We start from the raw sequence: 16259 nt of genomic DNA on the forward strand, positions 1-16259 counted from the left end.
AGAAGATGATTTCTTTAAAAACAATTCCTTGTCCTCCCCCCAAATATGGGAGAGAAAAATTGCAGCCCTCCAAATAGAAAGAATGGAAAACTGAGTTAGCTGATACAGGGATCAAATGCCTTGTCATGTATGGAGTGCTTTTCCCTCAAATGAAGTGGAAGGCAGGGTTTGAGTGCCTGTCTTTCTGACACCACCAAAGCTGTCTCTGATAAATATGTTTATATGCCCCTTGCTGGTTTTTATAATAAATTATGTTGTTTTTCCTCTCCCTTTTGTTGTTAAAAACTCTGCCCCTGGCATAATCGCCCTTTATTCTTCTCCCAAGTGAAAGAAAATACAGACATTAAGAGCAGGGATGCTGCAGATGTAATACCACTTGTAAAATGACACAACAGAAATCCCTTTCTTCTCTTTTTTTTCCTTTTTTTTCTTCCCCTCTCCTTCCTTTCCCCCCAGAACATGTGCTTTAGGATTATTCAAACCAGTGATTGGGCTAATGATTGACTCAAGTGCTCTTAAATGAGCTTTACCTTAGAGTTCACTGTGGAAATCACAGTGATGCCCCCCAAAACAAGGTGATGCTGTTCTGCTCAAATCCATGCACTTGTCCAGTCAATTACTGCATCTTTGATACAGAGTCAGTGACTTTCAGAGAGGCACTAATTCAGTTTATTGGAGAAGCACTATACAGTTTATACCCCTGCAGTACACACTGTAGCTCTTGAGTTAATTTTGAAGTCCCCAAGTCCCATCTAAAATGAAGATTTGGATAAGTATTCTTTAAAATTACATTGGGATGGGATTTTAGAGCCTGTAGACTCAGACCCCGAGTTACTAAATGGGAAAACTGAATAGATAAATAGATAACATCTTTCTTGGAGAGTTAAGAACTAATTCCCTTATTTCTTTGATTATGATTGACTATTTTGCTTTTTTTTTTGTACTTTTATTTGGAAGAACTGATGTTTGCAAGTGACTTTACTGTGACAAGTTTCTTTGATTTGTTATTATCTCGGGGAGAAAGGCAAAATTGATCTGAAAACGAAGCTTATTAAAATAATGTCTCTTTTGCCTAGGGGCCAAGGGATGCAGAGAATGATGAGAATGACAAAGGGGATAAGAAAAATAAGGGCACATTTGATGGCGATAAATTAGGAGATCTGAAGGAGGAGGGGGATGTGATGGATAAAACAAATGGTTTGCCTGTGCAGAATGGAATCGACGCAGATGTCAAAGACTTCAGGTAGGTGTGCACCATTGGTTAATTAGTAATCAGCAGCACACTTAACATTTTGGGAAGGATATTCCATGCTGAAGTGATAAAGTGTTTGGTTTGTTGAAACAGTGTCATGAGGACCTTAGAACGTGCACAGGGAGCACTGAGAAGGTGGGGAGCAGAGCCTGATACCTCTCACCTGTGCAGAGCTAGTTCTAGATATTGAAAAATTATTTTCACACCTGTTTTTAAATATTCTGGGTGGAATTAGTATGGAAATCCTTCCTGAAGATGTTGACTCTGCCCATACACGAGTCTAAGTTGTACTTGGGGTTTTGGACTTGTTTCTTGTATCTCTCAAGAGATTAAAGCCTTCTGAAACCCTGGCTGTTGGTGTAACCGATGCATTTGTAGTTCTTGCTAGCTTACCTGCTTGCTGCGGCCCATGTTGATATGTAGGGTTTGTAAACCAAATCAAATGTGCCAAGGCCCTTGTGCTGAGATAAGACGCTTCCTGTTTGAGTCCAGTGCTTCTGTTTGATAATTAGGAAGCCATGGCAGCTGCTCTCCAAAGGTTTCAAGTGAGAGACAATGCTAGAGCATTACATGGTTAATAATTACCCAATAGCTTCATGAAAACATAACTTTGGCATTTCTGAAATCCTGTCTCATTCTGGCTGACACCTCAATTCAGGAGAAAAAAGAAACTGAATTTTTTTTACTCTTGTATTAGACTTACACTATTTTTGGGAAGGGAATGGGATGGCACAGGCTGCTGCTGGTTTTGTGGGCATTTATTTTTGGGTTTATTTTGGGGGTGGTTTTTTTAATATATAAAATGTTCTGTAGACATCACTTAGGGAACTCTTTCAGACTCCCCTTTTACTTTTTTGCCCCTTTACCACAACATCTACCAGCAGTTCTGGTGAGCACTGGTGTCTGTTGGTGTTAGTGGAAGCTGTGTGAAGTGGCTGTGTTTGGTGACGTGTATCTCTTCCTTCTCCGTAGCCGTACACCTGGTAATTGCCAGAACTCTGCTAGTGAAGTGGATCTTCTGGGTCCAAACCAGAATGGATCAGAGGGCTTAGCCCAGCTGGCGAGTACCAACGGTGCCAAGCCGGTGGAGGATTTCTCTAACATCGAGTCCCAGAGTGTCCCTCTGGATCCCATGGAGCACGTTGGGATGGAGCCTCTTCAGTTTGATTATTCTGGTACTCAAGTACCCGTGGACTCGGCCGCAGCCACCGTGGGACTCTTCGATTACAATTCCCAACAGCAGGTAAAGTGTTGGCCCTTGGTCCTTTCCTTCTACTCCAGGAGAGTAGTCATGGGGTTGGTGTGAGCTCAGGCTCTTGTCTTGGGCAGCATCATGAAGACTTAGAATGGTTTCATCACCTCTGTGTCATCTCTGTAGAGTGCTGCATGTGTCCTCCCTCGGAGCTTGATGCTGGAGAGCCGCTTAATGCTGCCATCTGAACAGGAGTCTTAAGGCCTGGTGGTAACCAGCAGTTACCACCAGCACGTTTCTGTGCATTAATCACTTTGGAGAAGGGTTAAGTTAGTAAAAAATGTTTAAAAACCCCAAACCTAACCCAGACAACTCACCCTTGAGCCCCTAAAGTGACCTGAAGGTCCGATGGCTGTTCAGCCACAGTGTTGCAGCCTTGCTTTGGGATCTCTGTGGTGGCGAACCGGAGCAGACCCAAGGAATAATGCCTATCAACTGGCTTGCTCACACTTGAGCGTGGTTCAAAACCTGAGGTCAGAGTCCAATACTACAAAACTTTATCTCAACCCAGCGGGTTTGTTTGACCTTTTCTCCCACGCACGTGGCCCAAGCGTCTCAACCTGGCCAAGTGAGCCAAGTCCTTGCTTTGCCGTTGGCTTCTCTTGAATGCTGGGCCTACATCCAACGATCGACTCGTAATCCACTCCTGTTCCTGCTAGTTCAGGTAATGATTGTAAACTTTTACTGCCTTCCTTCTGTAACTAAACCCAAAGAAGAATAAAATCCTTTGTTGTTGCTGATTGCAGGCGTACATAACTAGCCCTGGGTTTCCTGAAATATCTGATCTTTTTTAGCAAAACAGCCCCTTGTCACTCTGTAGTGAGGAAAGGCTGTTGCCAAGTTTTTATGCTAAAGGGCCACCTTCAGCCAAGTTATCACACTTTTAAAAGCGGTGTAAATACTTACAGCTTAATCGGTTTGTTTTATTATATAGTGTGTTTGGGAGGTTAAGGATGGAAATTTTTAAAATGATTAAACCAAATAGCTGCTGCACAGTTCAAAAAGGGTAAAAACAACACCAACAGCCTCATCTTTGTCTTACTCTGGTGTAGGACGTTGAATGCAAGGATTGATTTCAGACCTGTGTATTTTTTTAACCTGCTACTTCAGAGCTAAATAAGTGGCTGCTTTTTAAAGACCCGTTAGATATGAGAAAATAGCTGCAGAAATGTGAAGCCTGTAATTTGCATTTTGTCAGTGTTTTCTATTTACATTAAGCCTCATTTGCAAGTTCAGGTAGTTTGTATTTGTTTCTTCCAGACTTTTAAGTATGGAGTTAAAATTGGTCAGGTCTCGCACCTAGCTGGTGGAAATGAAAACTCCAAGTAAGGCTGGTTTCTGATGGAAGTGCTGAATGGCTTTCTGGCTCTGTAGGCTGGCCTGGGTGGTGGGGTTTTCCCTTTGTTTAAAGTGGATGGGTAATAGCCACATAATTTCCATGTACTCATGCTTACAGCCTTTTTCTGGAATGCCCATGAAGCTTCAGTTCTCTGCACCCCTGGGTTTTGGTGGGGAGCAGATGTCCCAGTGGTGTTCTCACCCAGTTGCTCTGCTGTGCTTCACTTCCCCTCCCAGTCAGGACAAGAATAAGCAGGCTCTGATAAGGATTGCTATTTTACAGTTTTAGCTTTGTTGTAATAGCTACTTACAGCTACATAAATGCAAGCAACAGGCTTGTGTAAGCATAAGAGCTGTATTAAAGATAAGGATTCACTCCTCTGCCAACCGCAGCCTCTCAGTACACGGTGGTGTAAACGCAATGTATCTTGGCTCAGAGTTGTAGCCGTTTTCTTAAGATATGGTATCCAGCAGCCAGTGTTCCTTGGTACTTGCTGTCTGCCAGTTAGAGTCTCTATGAAAGAAATCTGTCTTTTGGCAGTGTAGATTCTCTGTTCGTTTGTCAGGAGGAACCGTGTGCTGAACGAGAGGATCTCGCCTGTAAAAATGTCTTTCTCGGTCCATTGGGAAGCATCATATACTTTGAAGGGATTACAAGCAAGTAGAGCTAAAAGCAATATTAAGAAGGGAAGGTCTTAACCACGTGTAATCTGATTAGAGATGTCAGATGTTTATATTGCAGAAGAAACAGGCTTACAGAAATCTAATCTTGCAGTGTTCCCATAACTGTGTAACACAGACTGTGATGTTCTGGTTTCTTGGAATTCCCTCAGTGGATTCCCCCCACGTTGTAAGTGACACTTCATTTGTGGGGATGTGGAGAATAGCCTCCCTTTTGACTTGTCAGGAGAATAAATGAACTCTGAAACAATGTCCTTTGTGGGTTATCATTCTGAATGTGATTTCTAATGGGCTTCAATGCTCTATGCATACCTTCTTGTAACTTGCTTTGTAATTTCCAGTTAATATACCTGTTAAAAAGGTTTCTTTTCCTTTTTTCCACTTACTGTGGACCACTGTTTAATAGTGATACTTAATTTAACTTCATTTTTATACCCAGTGGGGTTCCAGATCAGATGACAAAAGGCTATTACTGGAGTTCTTGTTGCTCTTTATTTTTTTTGGAACATGGGTCTTTGCTGTCAGCAGATGGAGTCAGTGCATTGAGGCTTTAATAACGCTTCCTAAATACGTAGAGTTGATGCTTCCCAGAGGTCACGTGGTGTAGGGGCTTATCTGGCTAAGTAAAGCCTGAAACGATGATGGATTTTGTTGGCCCTGCTTTCTTTATGCTACAGGCAGTAGGAAAGCTGCAGCTGCAAAACGTTTTTAGCTGCTCCCACTGAGTTTCTTCTGGGTAAGTTGAGTCTGGGTTTGCAGGCTGGCAGAAATTGTGATTTAGAGCAGACAAGAGGGAGAGGTCAGTGATTTGAGTCACTGCCCGAGTGCATGGTTTAGATACCAGCATTTTTCTGACCTTTCTTTGGAAGGGAAATGATAAAGATTCGAGAGGAGGTTGTCTGCAGATGGAAGGAATTCAGCCCTTCCTTGATGCTTGCAACACACGCAGAGCATTTGCATGTGGTTTTAAAGAAGGTCAGGAGTACTGGCTGAGGAAGTGAGCATCACTGAGCTGGAGCTAAGTCTTCAGGTTCCTTTGAAGTGAGGACACAGACCTACTCCAGGTAATTTCCTTGAGCAGATGAAGGGACTCTGTGCTCCTTGCTTACACCTCCTGTCGTAATGCTGTTATTTTTAAGTAAAGGAGCATCTTTTCAATCCTCCTCTTTGAGCCTCTAGGGATAAACTCCATGCAGAGCGTTTTGGGATGCTGTGCCTTCATTTCAGTGAAAGAAAAATGCACAGAGTTTAGTGTGGGTACTTGGGTGTCTGAAAGTCAAACTTAGCAGTCATCAGCTGCGCTCACAGGAGGCGGAGAGAGCAAGCAGACAACAACAAAAAATACACCAGCAGCATACTGATGCTTGGATATTGTGGGTTCTTCAGTTTTTGATAGTACTTCTGATTTTGAAATGGATCATTGAGATGCATTTGGGAGGTGTGGAAGTCAGTGACATGTAAAGTGGGCACAAGAAAAAGTATTTTTCAGAGATAAGTGGTTTTTTGCCCTTTACACAGGCAGCTGATAATCTAGGCATCTCCTCTGCTTGTTCACCTTGGTGGAATACACATCAGCAGTCTGGAAAAACAGATCCAAGGGCTGCAAAAAAAATACGAAAATGAAAGGTTTTGGTGAGCTGTTTGCAGCTGAAGAAAGCTCAAACACTGAATTGCTGAACTCAGTACAAAAGGAGACCACAAACACAAGGGTGGCTTTTCTAGGCATATCCACACCTAGCAGTGAAACAGTTTATATCTATTTTTTTCCCCCTTATTTGCTGATGCTGCTCAGGGAATGAGATGTTCCTGAGACCCCTACAGAGCCAGTGTCCCTCATTGTGTTTTCTGTAGGTCACTCTGTCCGTGATGCCCTTGCTTTTCTTTCTTTTCAAACTAAAAAATGTCAGTAAAGTGTTTGATCCAGCTACTAATGACAGATGGTGTAGTAACGAAGATTACACCCCTTCGAAGCACTCAGCTTTGTGTAAGCATGAAGTGTTCTTGAATGACATGTTTTTTAAAGAAAAGAAAACAGAAAAAAAAGTTGTGTTTTGCATAAAGAGTGCCCTTCTCCAGGCCAGGGAGGTGATAAAGTACCTGTAGATTTGCTGTGTTCCTCCATCAGCAGCATTTCATTACTCCTGGGATGTACAGAGAGGCCCCCGACATCTATGGGGTGAGCAATTTCTGGGAATCATAGACTGGTCTGGGTTGGAAGGGACCCCAAGGATCACAGAGCTCCAACCCCCTGCCACAGGCAGGGACACCAACCTCCAGGCCTGGAGCTACACAAGGTTGCCCAGGGCCCCATCCAACCTGGCCTTGAACACCCCCAGGGATGGGGCATCCACCCCCTCTCTCTGTAAAGAATTTCCCCCTAATATCTAATTTAACCCTTCCCTCTTTTAACTTTAATCCATCCCACTTGTCCTGCCATTGTCTACCCTTTTAAAAAGCTGATTCCCTTCCTGTTTCTATGCTCACTTGTGAATAGGGCTTTGGCACACAGAAGATCAATTCTGGATCCCTTGAGTACTGAGTTTCCACATCTTAAATCTGATACGTAGGGTTTTTCCCTCCTCCTTCTGAACTGGTAAAAAGAGAAGAAAATAGGGGTAAACTATTGCTCATCCTTTCTGGATTTTCTGCGTAAACAATGCAATTGCTCACCCTGCTCTCAGTAAAACTGGCTGCAATTTTTACCTATTACCCCCCTTCCCCCCAATTCTCTAAATGATTCTGTACTTCTTGATGGCTGCAAATTTCTGCCAAAAATTTGGGCAGAATTGTTATTGCTGCTTCTGACAGCTGAAGTAGCTCCCTTGGCTTGGCTGAAAGGAGGGCAGAGATAATAGGTGTGAAAATTGTATAGCATTTAGGCCAGTATTTTTTTTTTTTCCAAGTGACTGGAGAGAGAAAACATTTCTCACAGCGGTTTGCAGAGTCGTTCACACCTCAGAAATGATGGCTTTGGGGAGTAAGTGAGGATGAACCTTGCTTCTGGATAGGCTCGTTGTGAATATTGGGCTTGTGTATTCCCAAATGTTTTAATTAGAGCTGAGCCATGGGCTGATGGTAATGGATTGGTTCAGGGAGTGCTTCCTTTAGGTACAGGGAAGGGAACGTGGGGAGGGAATTTTTTTAGTAAGGCCCTGGATGGATGAAAAAGCCCAACCTCTGAGCAGAAATACTTTGTCTTTGAAGACTAATGTCAATCCTCTTTTCTTTTTCTTGTGGAGAATGACTGTTCTCAATAACATTGGTCCCTAAGACTGTAGTGAGCTGTTAGCTGGCAAACCTGCATGTGCTTTGGATGCTGTAACTAAAAAGACCATGGGTCTGGTTTCTGTCTGTGGTCCCCTTGCCTGGATTCATGTAGGAGATGCTGGAGACAGAAACCTTAGCAGGTAAAGGAAGCATTTTCCTGAGCTCCTGAGGATGGCATCCCATCTGCTGGCTCTTCTGCTGGCTCCAAAAACAGAACCCTGGGACAGGCTGCCCAGGGGGTGTGACATCTCCGTCTCTGGAGATACTCCAGCCCTGTCTGGACACCGACCTGTGCAATATGAGCTAGGGAGCTGCTTTGGCAGGGGTTTGGACCCAGTGATCTCTTGAGGTCCCTTCAACGCCTATGATTCTATGATTCTGTGATCTGAAGAGTGTCACCCTCTCACATCCTGCTTGCCACTTCAGACCCCCCGGGAGCCACTCAGGTTGCTGCAATGGGGATCTGGAAGTGTTCATGGCAGCAGCTGGTGATCCACAAGCTGCAGTTAGGGGGGTTGTGTGTTTGAGGAGGAGTTGGAGGGGTGGAAATGGCTTTCAGGCATTGCACAGAGAATAGCAGAGAGAAACCCAGGCTGTGGTTTAACCCTACTTCAGAATACATTTACTTTTTTTCAGGTGGATTCTCATGGGCAATTGATCCCAAAGGGGTTTGCTTGTTTGTGGTGGGGTTTTATTTCAGTTCCTTTGGAAATCTTTCCATTTAAAGAGGAGGAGTGCTTGTAGTTGTGAAAATAAATCTAGTGTAAAGGAATCACTTTAAAAGGATGTAAGAGAATGCTTTTTGTGCATGAGTAAAGGACCGTGCTTGTGCTTTTGTCCCTTCAGTTGTTCCAAAGACCGAATGCACTGGCTGTTCAACAACTAACAGCAGCGCAGCAGCAGCAGTACGCGTTGGCAGCTGCCCATCAGCCTCACATAGGTAAGTCTTGCATTTAATACATTACGTTTGACTGGGCTTCTCTTAGTCCTTGGAATACATTGGGAATACATGGGGAAGAGGGATTGGTAAGGTCTTGGAGAATCCTAAATATGTTTTTGCAACTGGTAGTCGACACGAAAGTGGAGTATGTTGTTTGAGGACTTACTTGAACAGTTCTGGAGGGGTCTCTTGCACGTTCTGAAAGCTCTAGAGCATTCACATCTGTCAGGAATGACGCTCTCAGCCTGGCTGAGAGTGCTGCTCAGTAATGAGCCTTTTGAAGTACTTGCTCTCTCCGAGTGAGGCATGAATTGGGGTAAGTGGCACTGTGAAGTGAGGGAAGAATGCACAATTCAGCCTACACCTGAATGTGCTTCCTGTGGTTCGGCTGCCTGGGGTCTGGCATTAAATTAAAGATGTAATTTATGCAAACACATGATGCATATTATTAGAGTGGTATAGATTAACTGGGAAGAGAGCTCTCAATCCTGTGCCTAGAAAAACAGAACTGTAAAAGAGGCTGCTCATAGATGATTGGAGTTGTTAGACTGTCTTACAGGTAAATGTTTTTAGTCCAACAATCAATCTAAGTGGTAGTTCTTCCTACCCAAAAGCCCAGCACATTTGCTGGGACTCCCAGCTCCATGCAGTGCCATTGTGTGCTTATTGGAGTTCAGTACTAGACCCAAATTAAAATTCTTTAGCTTTTTTAACTCACCTTCCCTCTACACCTCCCTTCTGACCCCCAGTAATTTCTCTAATGATTAAACTGTTCCCTTGCAGAGGTAATGCCTGCACCGCAGTGATAGTAGGTGCCCTGCGATGGTGCCTGTGCACTCCTGAGCTCCTTCCAAATGAATTAATTAAAAGAACTGGTATTGTGTAGTGGGCATGGAACTCAGAAAGCAGGGTGAATTGGTTGGTGATTACCCTGCTGTAGGAAATACAGAATAACAACAAGCAGTTGGGTAGTGTTAGTATCTGGCTGGTGTCTGTAGTCACCTGAACAGTGAGGGGTGTCTGTACTGCAGAGACATCTGAGCATGTATGGGGACTGTATACAGACTATTTTACCTCTTCAGCTTTCCTTATCATTGAATTGTTTAGGTTGGAAAAGACCTTTAAGATCAAGTCCAACCATTATGGGGCTTTGCAGCCTTGGGATGAGGTTTCTGCTGTGTAAACTTTATCCTCTGTGGATTGTTCACTTCAGACTCTGGGCAATGCAGTGGATACTCACTCCCTATAGAAAGCAACCTGTAAAACCCTTGAAAATACTAAAGCATCCTGAGCTTTTGTGTTCACCAGCCAGGTAGCCAGGGAGGTTTTGGTAGGGCTTCAGCTCTAGTTAAGTTTGTTTTTACTGACAGGTATGTTTTCAGCAGGTTTAGCCCCTGCTGCCTTTGTCCCCAATCCATACATCATCAGCGCCGCTCCACCGGGAACGGATCCATATGCAGCCGGACTTGCAGCAGCTGCCACATTAGGTGAGCTACTTCCAGTTGTCTGTGTATTTGTGACCACTTTCTGCTTCTGAATCTGTCCTTTTGGCAATTAAATATTAGTACACTGTAATTTCTGTGGAGAGGCAATTGTAGATCAGTGACTTGAAACAGAATTTGTTTTGCAAGGCCTCTTTTGTTTAGATTAAATGCAATAATTCTTGTATAACGCTTGCTCTGGGCTCTCTCTGTTGAGGATAAACAGCCAGAGCAAGTCTGAAATAAAACACAGACATAAATGTTGCTATGTGTTTTGGGGTGATTTGGTAACTAGCAGTGGGGAGAGATAGATACCTGGTGGAAATACTAAATGCTAGGAAGATGGAAGATGTATTTTCCTGCCAGGATAGTTGGATCTCGTTGCTGTTCAAGTGCATCCTGGGAACCATGTCTTGTCCTTTTGCTAGAGTCTGTTAAGAAATTCTGCTTTTTAGGTTCTCTAGGTAAAAACATCCCATATCTGCTGAAGCTTACGCTATGAATATGCAGTTTTCCAGATGGCAAGCAAAGATGGTGGCTCTTGTCTTCCTGCAAGATCTTTCTCCCAAACGTTCGTGTATCAGTTTCCAAATTCTTGCCAACTGTCATAGCCAAAATTGTTGTATCTTGAGATGACAGCTCAGTAAAACAGCTTATCAGGCAGTGTGAAGAACACATTGTACGTTGAACTTTTGCTGTGTATGGCAGAAAGTTCTTGCCTGAGCACTGAGGACAAAAGAGGAATGTACTTTGAGAAGAACCATTTTTATAACCGTGCTTTTCTCTCCGTGAGCCTCCAGGAGAAGGAAGCCTTCTACCCTTTACATAAAGACTGCTTAGGTCAGAGCAGTGGTGATTTTTAGCATGCCATTCCCACGCTCAACTTACAACTGTTATGCTCAACTGAGAACCTCTAGCTTGTACCAAATCAAACCCATAAAACGTTGGCTGGACGTGAATATAGTGCTCTGTCAGACAGTGTTGTGGTTCAGTGTGTGACTTCCCAGTGCATGTAGCAGCTCTTACATACCCCTGCTGAGCTCTTAAGCTTAGAGGCCAGTATTGGGTCAAGCTCTGAAATGGGATTTCAGTAACCGTTGCCTAACTGGATGGTGGTTTTAGTGGATCATATGGAAGTATGTAAAGAATCAGGATTATAATTTGAAGATGGGCTTTGGACTTTTTGGCTGTTGCGAGTTTTGTATGCTGATTGCATAATAACAGTGCAAGATGAAGTTGAGGTAACAACATGTTGTTGGCAAAGAAATGACGCTGTGATTAAGTGGAAGCCAGCCAAGAGCTAGAGTACAAGGATATTCCTAATAGTCCAGGAGTCAATAAACTATCATGTGATGATGAATGTGTGGCAATGAATGATTGACCTGTACTCTTTGTGGCAAATACAAGTATAGAAGGCTTCAGTCAGGATGCAGCAGGGAAGAGGTGCCAGCACACTCTAGCAATTCCATTACAGTCAGAAGAAGTGCTTTGTAAACGAGTGCTGTAAAAAGAGGATTCTGGTTGGTCTCTTTGTGTCACTTCAGTGCTGCTAAAGCGGGTACTCATTCTTCAGTAACACTGAATTTCAGTGGAGTAGGAGGTCGATGTCTGGATTTCATAGAAAGACTTTGTGTAACTGCTGCCAGACCTCTAGGAAACAGCAAGTGTGTTTGCAACAAGTTTTCTCCCTTCTTCTCAGCATTATTGTAGCTACAGCTGCCTGACTATCCAACTGGGGCCTTACAAATTTGAACTGGGAAATAACATACCCCAGGATACATCAAGCATCCCAGAACTTGGCATCAGGCTCTCTCCTTGAATAGTTCGTAAACTTTATGACTCTTGAAAGCAAAACAGAAGTAAGTGCAGTCATAGACCACGTTGGGTTGGAAGGGACCTTCAGAGGCCATGTAGTTCCACCCTCTGCAGTGAGCAGGGACATCTTCACTAGAGCAGATCACTCAGAGCCCCATCAAGCCTGACCTTGAATGTCTCCAGGGATGGGGCCTCCACCACCTGTCTGGGCAGCCTGTGCCAGTAATCTACCACCCTCAGAGTGAAGAATTTTTTCCTAATACCCAACCTAAATCTCCCCTTTCCTAGTTTAAACCCATCACCCCTCATCCTATCGCTCCATGCCCTTAGGAATAGTTCTTTCCCAGCTTTCCTACAGGCACCTCTCAGCAACTGGAAGGCTGCTGTAAGGTCCCTCTGGAACCTTCTCTTCTCCTGGCTGAACAGGCCCAACTCTCAGCCTGGCTTCATCCAGTGCTCTGTAATGCACATGTAGTGTTACACCACCGAGAGACGCGAGCGACTTCACTGCGCTTTGGACCCTAATAGCACAACTGGCAATTTAACAAGCCTTCTGCCTCCCTGATGTTTGTTTTAGGAAAAGCACCATTTCTGGCTGGACTTGAGCAGTTTTGGAAGCCTTCTCACCATAATGACTGAGCGCAGCGCTGAAGGGGTGTGGGGGGCAATTCAGATGTTTATAGAGTGATGTATAAAGTCAGAATGGCCTCCCCGGTGTGTATGGGGGTGTTAAATTGAGATGACCCAGAGAAGTTTATGAGATGGAAGAAATCAGTTTAGAGTTGTTGGTAGTTTATTGCTCACAGTTTACTCTTAGAGCAGAGGGGAAACTTTTGTGTGTTTTATGGTAGAGATAATTCTGTCAATTAAGATTCTGCCGTTACGGCACCTTTTTCATGATTTTAAGGCTGTCAGCTCTGTGATAATGCTCTTTTCTTCCCAACAATAGTAGGGTTTTAAAGAACAATTTTGAATGCAGAGGGAAGGGCTTCCTAGACTCAAGACAAAGCCATTTTTGAGTTCAAACCGTGGGGAAGATATGACTGCCTTTAAAAAATGTTGTGGAATTGCCTTCAATCATTTGAGAAAGATGTCACTCAAAAAAAAGGAAAAGAAAAAAGGAAAAGAAAAGAGAAAGATCTTACCTTTTGTAAGACAAGCTGGGAGGTGGTGTGTTACAGGTAGAAAAGTGTTTCTCTTCTTTGTAGAGAAGTGGATGCTGGAATAACCTGCGTATGGGAAAAACTCAGTGCTCCCAGTTTGAAGGTAGAGTCAGTCTGCACTATCCTTCTCAAGCTTGGGTTTCTTACAGCCTCCTTCACTTGGTGCTGACCTGTGTCCCATGCAGAGCCAGCTTGGAGCTGGAGGGAAGTTTGGGTGCATGCACACACTGCCTGGGATTGGGGTTCAGGGGAGCACCGGCAGCTGGATCACCTGGCTGCCTCGGGCATGGTGTCATGCAGGGCTGCCTCTCCTCCTTGGTGCTGTGCTGGCCCCGTGCGCTGTGCCACAGAGTTTGCATGGGGTGTACCAGAGCCATGAGTTCAGCTGTGTCTCACCCCCATCCCTTAAAAGACACCACTTTCTGGGTATCTGTGGTTGCCGTACCGGTAACTGCAATGTGCTCAGCTCATGAATCAATAGTATTTGATAACACTGCTGTTGGCAGCCTTGCATTGTCAGGTGTGTGAGGTTCTTGAAGCTGTTGGACCTGATTCAGGTTGCTAAGTTCTCATCCTTGGCAGTTTCTGCAGGTCTGGCTTCTGCTTGCAGCGATTGGAGTGTGAAGGCTGAGATTAAAAGCAAAAATGTTGTTATGGACACACTTACAGCTGGTTTGCTAATGTTTCTTGAGAGGAATATTTGTGGGTGTCTGTGGCCAATGTGTGAGACGTAGTAGTGGGAATATTTGATTTCAAAGGCACTTGAACAGCTTTGCTTTTCTTGTGTATCTTTAATAAGTGTAAAAGCAGGTGCAATATCTCCTGAAGTAAAGAAACGCTCCGCGTGTTTCTGTGTCTGGCGATGATGACACACTTGCCCTCACTGAGAACACTGTTCAATAATGAGCCTCACTGTGTGCTCAAATGAGCTGAGCCAGACATGCAGCTCTTTAAAGCCCAGCTGCCTGCAAACTTCAAAGACTGTGTCTCCGCTGCTTTTAAACACCTAAGGCTTTCACAGAGCTGATGAGCAACCTCTAACTAGGGAAAAGAAAAATAATCTAGACTATGCTTGTTTGATAATTAGAAGTGAGATTAAAATAGCCCAGAGAGATGCCCACACTGCGCCCAGACAAAGGGCACTGCAGCAACTTCCCAGTAGCCTAAGGGCAAACACAGACTGATGACTTGCATAAAACACAGCGGCTGCAACTGTTTTCTTGGTGAGTGCAGAACATCTCAGCAGCTGCCATCTCACCTGCACTGACTGAAGATAAGCAGGTTCCAATCCACCCAGTAGCTACGTGTCTGTAACTGCTTGGGTCAAAATGGGCAGTACCACTGTGGGACTGATTCATTTCCTGCAGGTTCTTTAATTTCAGCTGCTGCTGCTGGTGAATTTCCAGGTTGGAAGGTAAGAAACAAGATACTCCCAGACAAATCTGAGTTTGTCACAGAAGTCATCTTCTCCAGCTGCTGGTACCCAGTGAATCCAGCAAGGGTGGATTTCATAGCAGAGCTTTAGTGTGAGATACAAAATCCGTTGAGCACGTACTGCCCACGTGTGGGGTGTCAGCAACCTGCTTGTAACAGCTCCCTGCTGTACGTAGAGCTGGGCGTGTGTTCACAACACCACCAGATCCTAAAGTTGAGGATGTACAGTTATCAGAAGCAAGATAATAAGGGAGTAGCTGTTATGCTTTTGCAATGGGAATGAAGAGGTGACATGCAGTATGAAATGACTGCCTTGAAGCACTGCTGAACCTCTGCAGTGGGCAGTATTCATTGTGGGAGCGGCAGCTCGTCCAGGCCCTGTTACCCCATGGATTGCTTTTGCGTTACACAGGAGTTGACTTGAGACAAACACAGGTGGCTGTATTAGAAACAAACCCAAAAGGAGACTTCCCAGATGTTTCCCCCTTGGTCATACCCCAGCTCAGACTCCGCAGTGCCTGTTTTGTGTCTCCCTTTTCACTGTCACCCCTTGCTTTTGGAGCAGTCAGTTTTTAGTCTCCTTTTTAATGCTGCTGCTCGTGTGTGTGACACTTGTTCTCCTCTCAGGCTCTTGCTGTAAGACATAACCAACAGCCACCCTGAAATTACTCGGTTTGAACTCAGATGCTAACCACCTCTCTTAAAATAGAAGCTAGTTCTACTCCAAGAGCAGGCGTGTGGTTTAAATTCATAACGACTTGTTTATTCTGCAGTGTCAGATACGATCCTGGCCCTCTACCGTACAAAGGCCAGCGTGCCGTAACTTCCTCCTGCTGTGGGGAAGGAGCCCGTGGGATAGGTGATGTATTTGAAAAGCCAAGGCAGTGCCTCTGTTTTTCTGCTGACCTTTCCAAAAGATACAGAGCAGGCATATTAAAAACCAGTATTGAATTCACACACGTGTTGTTTCATGGGAGGGACTTCAGCGTTCAGCGCCGAGTGCTCGCTGCTTCCTCAGCATTCTGCCAGCTAGAATTATTTAAGGCTATAGGCTGCCGTTCTCCTGTCATCAAATTAAGTATGCAGTCCCTGAGACTTGATAAATCAACAATGAATCTTCAAAAGCTATGCTTTTTCTGGTGTTCTCCAGGATTTCTTTTCCTTTTTTTTTTTTTTCTAAGCCTTTTAAGTTGGCAGAGGAGGGAATGTGATTAAGATACAGGGTGGTACAGCTTCTGTTGTGGTTTTCTCATGCAAAGTAGGACTGAATAGTTAGAAAAATAACATTGTAAACACTTGAGAATTGATGCTATCTGGATGCAAAGAGGGTTATTTTAATTTATTGGGGAGCTATATGGTAGATGTTACTGAGCTGCGAGTGTCAGCTGAGATTAGAAGAAACTTGTTTGTAACTGTGCTTAAAAAAGTTTCCATCTCTTTTGGTTAGAGAGAAAGTTTTGGTTCTTCACTGTAAAATTAGGGCACAATAGTAATAAAAACATGGAGTGCCAACAGGATCACTGGTAGCGGAGTTTTATTTCATTCAACAAGGTAAAAGCAAGTAAAGAGGAAATTTCAGATCCACCTTCAAAGCATTTTAAAAAGGAGCAACACAAATGCCATATTTGCAAGAGAT

The 16259-nt window shown here is 44.1% G+C and overlaps 1 protein-coding gene across 2 annotated transcripts in view; it reads left to right on the top strand.

Moving 5' to 3' along the window:
* PUM1 (pumilio RNA binding family member 1) overlaps positions 1–16259 on the top strand; it is a 78169-nt gene that overhangs the window by 35649 nt on the left and 26261 nt on the right. The window contains exons 6-9 of one of the 2 annotated variants that reach the window (XM_084274225.1): positions 1077–1243; positions 2225–2495; positions 8637–8730; positions 10116–10217. In XM_084274225.1, coding sequence (XP_084130351.1) covers positions 1077–1243; positions 2225–2495; positions 8637–8730; positions 10116–10217 — 634 coding nt within the window. Of the gene's footprint in view, positions 1–1076; positions 1244–2224; positions 2496–8636; positions 8731–10100; positions 10218–16259 lie in introns of both variants that reach the window. The other variant, XM_084274224.1, reaches the window with a different exon arrangement.

This window comes from Gallinula chloropus, assembly GCF_964237585.1.
Source record: "Gallinula chloropus genome assembly, chromosome: 22".
Taxonomy (NCBI): Eukaryota; Metazoa; Chordata; class Aves; order Gruiformes; family Rallidae; genus Gallinula; species Gallinula chloropus.